Source organism: Olea europaea, unplaced genomic scaffold (genome assembly GCF_002742605.1).
Source record: "Olea europaea var. sylvestris unplaced genomic scaffold, O_europaea_v1 scaffold3796, whole genome shotgun sequence".
Taxonomy (NCBI): Eukaryota; Viridiplantae; Streptophyta; class Magnoliopsida; order Lamiales; family Oleaceae; genus Olea; species Olea europaea.
In genome coordinates this window covers 8,174-16,458 of record NW_019257359.1, presented here as the reverse complement: position 1 = coordinate 16,458, position 8,285 = coordinate 8,174, and the positions used below count along the sequence as shown (strand labels likewise).

General features: G+C 34.6%; 1 protein-coding gene across 1 annotated transcript; it reads right to left on the bottom strand.

The window, feature by feature from the left end:
- Positions 1–3,293: 3,293 nt before the first annotated feature.
- LOC111386929 lies at positions 3,294–4,294 on the bottom strand. The gene is made up of 3 exons (XM_023011432.1): positions 4,150–4,294; positions 3,705–4,031; positions 3,294–3,478 (listed from the first exon to the last, which is right to left on the bottom strand). The coding sequence occupies exons 1-3, from the start codon at positions 4,199–4,201 to the stop codon at positions 3,294–3,296; spliced, it is 564 nt and encodes a 187-aa protein (XP_022867200.1). The 5' UTR covers positions 4,202–4,294.
- Positions 4,295–8,285: the final 3,991 nt, after the last annotated feature.

Sequence of the window (8,285 nt, the reverse complement as noted above, 5' to 3'; positions counted from 1 at the left end):
ACTAATTGATGAAAATAAGTCATATCTCATTGTTATTTTGCCTTTGGGAGAATTAGAAATGAAGAGAGCAACACGATTGATAGAAGAATATATTGGCATTGTTGGGAGTTGGTTTAGCACGAGTGATAGAAGAGTATATTGGCGTTACTAGGACTTGGTTTGTTTGGGAAAAGAGACTTTGGAAGTTGAAATACATGTATAATGACCCGACCTCTATGTCTAAGTAGTTAACTTACATACTGTCAGCTCTTGATAGCTTGAGCCGATCTTACCTTTCACAAATTTTTATCGCAACTCTAGGATTCGAATGGAAGACATCTGCCCGGATTTAACTTAAGTATCTTTTAAGGGAAAAGTCTTTTGTTCGAATCCTGGGAAGCGACAGTACTAAATTACAACTTGGGCATAGAGATTGGGTTGTTACAAAAATGTGCATTTCTTTGTTAGCCCCAGCCTCTATGCCCTAGCCGTTAATGTATATACTGTCCACTCTAGGTAAGCCTAAACCCGTCTTACCCTTCATGAATTTCTATCTCATTATTAAGATTCGAACACTAGATCTTTGCCTAATATCTATATATGTTATATCTATACATTTCATGGCATGCGCGTAACAAAGGAACTATGGATTTCCAGTGTAAGACATGTGAAGTGATTGCAATTAACTTGCGGCTGATGAATGCATGAGATCATGTAGGTCGATAGAAAATCTGTCGGGATCTGATCAGACACTCTCGTGGACTCTCAATTCACTGCCAAGCTATGTTCACCGCAGTGTTACCAGAACTATCCCAACATTGTCGATCTTTACTACAATTTGGCTCTCGGAGGAGGTGATCTTCACAGCCTCCAACTCTTCCTCTTAACTTATTAAATAGTGAACAAATTCATTAATTTTACCCTTCTCATGAACAGCCCATAGACAATTTTATTGAAGTCATGACACATACATAATTTTCATAAATGGAAACTCGATGCAATGAATTTGAGTCTGCTACTGCTGATATGGTATTTGATATCAATTAACAAGAGCATTTTTACTTGATTACGCAAATCTCGACGAACAAATTCGTGACATTCAATGGTTCAGATTCACTGCTGGTCTTATGTCTGTTAAAGCGAAAAAAGAGATAGAGTTCAAACATTACAAAACTGAAGAAAAATTAATATATATTTTCACGAAGGCTCTACCACGAGCAAAGTTCGAAGTATGACAGAAAATGATTGGAATTACCGAGATAAGAATCAAGGAGGAGTGATAAAATTGGTGATGCCTATTTCTAGAACAAACTAGAGTATCTTGGACAGAAAGGAAAAACAGTAAATAAATAAAATATTAGAATTCTCTTGATTAACTTGGGAAGCAAGCAAAATTAATAAATAAAAATGTAGAATTATCTAGCGATTTGGCAACCAACATTGGAGGCATATAAATATATGATGTTGGATTCAAATGTGTATAAGTGAAAAAAGCCTCCAGCCTGCTCTATTACAAGGCTTCAGCCATCTTAATACTTCTTCATCCACTTTGTAAAATATATTTTTAATAAATTATATTTTCCTCCTTCAAATTAAATCACTCCCTGCTATTTTCATCATCAAAATATACTCCACATAAATACACTAAACCATCTAAATCTGTTCACTGTAAAAACCATCACCTAATTTCTCTAATTAAATTGATGACATATAAGCATGGATTAATCCACAAAATTAGCTAGAGGTACAGCCGCTACTAGTCTAGGCTTCAACTTTATTTATACTAAAGCTTTACTCCATCAAATATCTCAGTATCATACTTTCATTTATCTAAAAAAATCTCTAATATTTTGTCTAGTTCTGAAATTAAATATATTTTATATGGTAATTAGCCTTATTTGTTACAAAAATACAAGTATCCTCTCAATTTCTTTTCGATATTGACGGATTCAGGAATTTTTCTATGAGTGGACGAAAGTTAAGCAAAATAAAAAATAATAATAAAAAAATTGAAAAAGTGGATTAATAATGAATACATTTTGATACGTTATTATAGTTATTGCGAACACATTCTCATATTTTAAAAACGTCGTATATGTATATTTTAATAAATTTTGTTAAATATATCACTCTTAATAAATTCAACAAAATTATCATTCAACCATTGATTAACAATTTGATTGCCTAAACGAGTCTTTGGACAAGATTCATTGCAAAAAACTGCTGCTCTAAAATGATTGAAAATTACCCCAAATAGTAAAGAGATGTTAAAGAATAAGAGATGCCTATAGGCTGCTGATGACGGATAACCTCGATCTATTGGATGTGAAAGAGGGTGAGCAGTTCCTGAGAATTGAGAAAGAGAGAGGAAGTAGAGGCTCAGAAAATCTCAAATGCTAATGTGGATTGCATAAAACAATTATTTCACTCAAAGTGATTCTTCCAAGAACTTGGTGAAAACTTCAAAGAATTTTAATGTGTACATAAGAATTGAAATTATATCACTCAAAGTGAAGGATGATTTTTTGTATTTAGAGTTGAAAGACGTTCCCATATTTATAGATTTCCAACCACAAGCCATGAATTGGCGCCAACTTTTCTTGGAAAGTTGCGAACTTTTCATGAAAACACACAAGAATTCAAAATAAACGGCTAGTTTAGAATGCATTCACATGATTATGAACCATAAGTTCGCATCGTTTAAGAGAATTAGCCTTGAGTTTTCAAATTAAATGCGATTCAAATGCAAAGTATACTCGAATGCGATTCATCCATTTGAAGGCACAACTTCACATCTATATGGCCCAACTTCTATCTTAGCCTAATTCATCCATTTGAAGGGACAAATATAACAGCTGTTTGTCAACTGTCTTCAAAGTGCTTTTTGGATCGAAACATAAATTTTCATTTGTTTTCAAGTCTTTCACTTGCTGTTGGAGGTCCGTTGATTTGATTTATTAAATTAATTCATAATTTTTCACGAATTGTATCCTACACGATTTTTATTTTTTAGTATTATTGAGTGCCCCAATCTAAATTCTTTTGTGGGAATATATAAAAAAAAAATTAAATTAAATTCATACACTGTAGTATAAATTCTGTTGATCAAATAACTGAAGAAAAACAAAGAGGAGTATATGCATGATCAGATATAGTCCACTTTCATTAAATAATATATAATTACAACTGCTATATCAAATGAAATTACATTCGGTAAGAGGATTGGATAGTTTTAGATATGAACAAAAATAAACTAAAATCTTGTTCATTATATTATCTATTCCTCTAATACTGCATATCAAATAGGGATGTATTTACATCGGAGCTGGAGCACAATCAAGAGATGAAGATGGAGAAGGAAAAGGAAAAGGAGAAGCAGCAGACATTGGACCAGCAGCAGCAGAAATAGGGCCAAAAGCTGTACCAGAACTTTGAATCTGAGCCATTGAACGACGTGAATTTGCTCTTTGAGATTTGCACAGATCAGGTAAAAATGCTCCTGTCAATTGTTAGCAAATACCATTTAAAAGAGGCAAACTATCACTGCATCGAGTTCCCATTTATGAAAATTATTTACATATCATGACTTCAATAAAAAAAATTTTTTACGGGCTGTTCATGATAGTGGTCGTGTTGAAACCTATAATTAATAAAATTGTTCGATAATTAATAAGTTAAACTTTTACAAGAGGTTGTTTTGGGGAATTGGGGGTTGTGAAGATCACCTTCTCCGAGAGCCAAATTGTAGTAAAGATCCACAATGTTGGGACAGTTCAGGTAACACTGTGGTGAGCATAGCTTGGCGGTGAACTGAGAGTCGAGGAGGGTGTCGGATGAGATCCCGACAGATTTCCTATCGACCCCACATGCATCCATGCATTCATCAGCCTCAATATAATCGTGCAAGTTAATAGCAACCACTTCAGATGTCTTGCATTGGAAGTCCATAGTTCCATCATTTGATGCGTAAGTCTCTAACAGGCATCGCTTACCAGAGGATGCGATTGAGAACGAACACAATCCAACAGGCAATTCCTCACAGATTAATTCCCCTGCATTGAAGAAAGAAGAGAAATAAAATTGTTAGTCAGAACGAGATCAGACAATAGTTCAGAACGAGATCAGACAATAGTTCGAGCAAATTAATGGAAGAATTCGTATTGTGGATACCAAGGGCTCCCTGGAGGAAGAGAGCAAAGGCAAGGAAGACGATCATTTTCATTTTTCTACAGAAGCTTGATTTTTTGCTTTGGAAGAGTTGATTTTTCTTGTGGGTTGATGATGTTGGCAATGGAGTGAAGTGATTTCTTGCAGAACTTACATGCAGAAGACGGTTTTTATAGTAAGTTTATGGGGTGGGGTGGGGGCATAACAAGATGACACGGTAATGGTAGTGTTTGAGAGGTATTTTGGCATAATGTATGGTATTTGGTTATTTGGAAGCACCGCACAGGTAAAGTTGCCTCTATTTGTACTATTCTGAATTGGTTTCTGAATGCTGAATTGGTTTTCTTATGACACACTTTAGATTGGTATGCTAATATGCATTACAAGATAATACAATAGATGGATATGTAATCATATTAAGTTGAAATGAGATTATGCCACATTTAGTGGGAATTAAAATCAAGATTTTATTCTGAGTTTAATTCAAAAAATAATTTCAACCATATATTTAATGGGAATTAAAATCAAGATTTTATTTTAAACCGTACATTTCATTAAAATTTATCAAAAAATGCTAAATTTTTAATTTTAATCCCTACCAAACAAGTGTGATAATTCAACAAGCAGGAGCAGTGCCGGATGAGGATAAATTAAGTATGAAGGGCTTAGGTAGTTGGGACATATTTTACGTCAATCCAAAGAGGTTTCTCTCATAAGAGAAGGCAATTTTAGTGGAGCAAGTTAGAAGATAAAAAAGTTAAGATAAAAATCAAGTAGGTTTGTGTTAGTTTCACTTATCTAGTTAGATCTCTTAGTTGATCAAGCGAAGATAAGAATTTCAACAGTATGGGAATATCAAACTTGGTTTATTATAATTGTTGTTGTTGTTGTAATATGGTCAAATCTCTTAAGTATACTTACCAAACAAATTGTAAAAGAAAAATAAATCCTCCGGGGGAAAAAAATGTGTTCTTATTTTCCTCTTATCAAAAAATTATTATAAATTACTATTTTTTTGGTACTCTGCCTTGCCTGTGAGCAATGGTATCTCTTGTATGGGTCTTTGGGGGGCAGAATGGAATGTTAAGGATTGTTAATGAACTAAACATGATTCTTTGCATAGTTAATCAAATGATTAAATTTGAGGTTATTGAGCAAAATATTGATGTGTACGGCTCCAACAACAAAAAAACTAAGCCAGGTCAATCTTGATCTATATTTTTATTTATTAACTAGTTTTACTGATATTTTATCACTTTTATGGACAAAAGCTTCTTTCTCACTACGCAAAGCATGTCAATTACTTTGTTCATTATGTTGTACAAGCTCCTTGAGAAATCTTGATCCAAGCTTTAAAAAACCAACTGAACACGAATGTCAATTGACAAGCTCGACCCAAACCAAACCAACATTTTGGTTGCCTCAAGTATTCACTCTCACGCGGTTGCCCTCTTCTAACCCATGAAGGATCAATGGAGTCGGCTACCTCTCTCTCACTGACTCTCCTCTCTATTGTAAGTCAATCCACAAACACTGCTGTTGGAATGAAGATATATAATGGATCAATTAGGTCGCCAATTTTGGGCCTTCCAACAAATGGCTCTACATATATAAAAATCCAACTCAACAATTACAACTACAACTTGGGCCCTGCAAAATTGTCAGTTGTTTCTGGGTTGAGCCAAATCTATGGTGTCGATAAATTGTCCGATATCTATTTTAAATCATTGCCTGAATTTATTGGGTTTCAAAACCCAACACATTATTCCATCAACTTACTCTGTCAGCATCACTTCAATTTGTTGGCAACTACGTAAGTGCAAAATTACCTCGAACACATCAAATGTGTGTTTAAATGTAAAACAGACATTATTATTATAAGAAGTCTTACAGAACATAAGCGAAACAGACAAAGATTCCTTCAATCGAACTCCATATGTTATGACAAAGTACATCTCAAAGACTAATACAATACCATTAAAATATCAGTTTGTTAAGCACCCTACCCTCCCTGCCTCCCCCCCCAAATAACAGAGACACAAATACAATATATATATATATACACCATCTTCTCCATGTACTCTCTGCAAGCATATAACTTAAGTCCATTCCCAACATAATCAAGCCAAACTTTTTTTAAGTACAAATCAAGCTTCTGTGCTAAAACGAAATTTTCCATGTTCCTTGCTGCTACCACCTTCCTCCAAGGAGCTCTCAGTAATCTACAACATGAGTAATTCAATTAGTTTGCTCTATCTATTGACCAATCCCGTGTAATGACTAACATTTTTTGTTTCTCTTCCTTCTTGGATGCAGGGGAATTATTATGCGAGGAATTGCCAGTTGGATTGTGTTCATTCTCAATTACGTCTTCCAGGAAGCGATGCCTGTTAGAGACGTACTCATCAAATGATGGAACTTGGGATTTCCAGTGCGAGACATCTGAAGTTGTTGCTGTTAACTAGTACGAGTATATTGAGGCTGACGAATGCATGAGTTCATGTGGGGTTGATCGAAAATCAACGAGGATCTCATCAGATGCCCTTCTTGACACTCAATTCATTGCCAAGCTATGCTCACCGCAGTATTACTAGAACTGTCCCAACATTGTCGATCTTTACTACAATTTGGCTCTCGGAGAAGGTGATCCTCACAATTTCCAATTCTCTCTCAAACAACCTCTTCTAAAAGCTTAACTTATTAAATAGCAAACAAAATTATTAATTTTAACTCTTTAACACGATCATAAGGGCGGAGCTTTGGGGAACAAATTTTTTTTCTAATGAGCTGATACATTGAAAAAACTTCAATTGAAATTTATTTTTTTACCAAAAATTTTACCTTAAAAAAAAAATTGGGCTTGAGGAGTGGGCCTGAGCTTTCCTCCATTTGCCTCTGGCTGTCACAAACAGTCCACAAACATTTGTTATTGAAGTCATGACACGTACACAATTTTCATAATTAGAAACTCGACATAGTGATAGTCAGCATCTGCTAATATGGTATTTGTTAACAATTAAAGCATTTTTAATTGATCTGTGCAATTAACAGCCTGTCTTTGTACTATTCTGAATTGTTTTCTGAATGCTGAATTGGTTTTTTTAAGATGCACTTTAAGTTTGGTATGCTAATATGCATTACAAGATAGTACAATAGATGGATATGTAATCATATAAGTTGAAATGAGATTATGCCACATTTAGTGGGAATTATTCTTAGTCTAATTCAACATTTAATTTCAATTACATATTTAATGGGACTCGTAACTTTTGAGCGATACATTTCATTAAATTTTATCAAAATATACTAAAAATTTTAATTTTGATCCCTACCAAAGAAGGGTGATACATCAACAAGTAGGGGTGATGCCTGTTAGGATCTTCCTTAAGCTGCTCAAAGTGATTTTCGGGCTCAGTTAACCATTAAACATCGAATTCAACACCAAAACCAAAGGTGACCAAACCCGTCGGCGCCTCTTCTCCTATGGTTGCTTTCCTCTTTTGCTTGTTGATTCAATCCACACACTTAGGATGGATATAACACAGGTAAGAGTCACAAAAGGCTCAAGCAATTGGCATGGAAGACAAATCACGAAGAAGAAGGCAGAAGAAGAACACGGCAGTCTCTCTTTTGCTCTCGGGTTCTATATGGACGGGTTAGGAGTCAAAGAAAAACACCTATATATATATATATATATATAGGTTCATCCATTATTCGATGTTGAATTATCGTTCAGTCATTCATGTAGACTGATAAAATTGGTTCTCATCATCGCCCGGGAGGTCGTTTGACAACATCATGTCTAAAAACCTCCACCTTGGTGTCAAAGGACCTGCAAAGGAAAATGTTTTTCCATTAGTGACACCTCTAACAGAAAAATCGATAAAATTGAAATCATTTACCTGTACCAACGTTTAGAAGCACTTTGCAACTTCTAAACTTTACCAGTGGCAGCACTTTCGTGCCCATATCTGAAGGATTATACTGTGTGTGAATTTTTTCAAGTCTTATTACTTCTTGTGATATTATATCCCTAATGAAGTATAACCTAACATCGATATGTTTAGTGCGTTCGTGAAAAATAGGATTCTTACATAGATGTATGGATGATTGACTATCAGAATACACAACCACATACT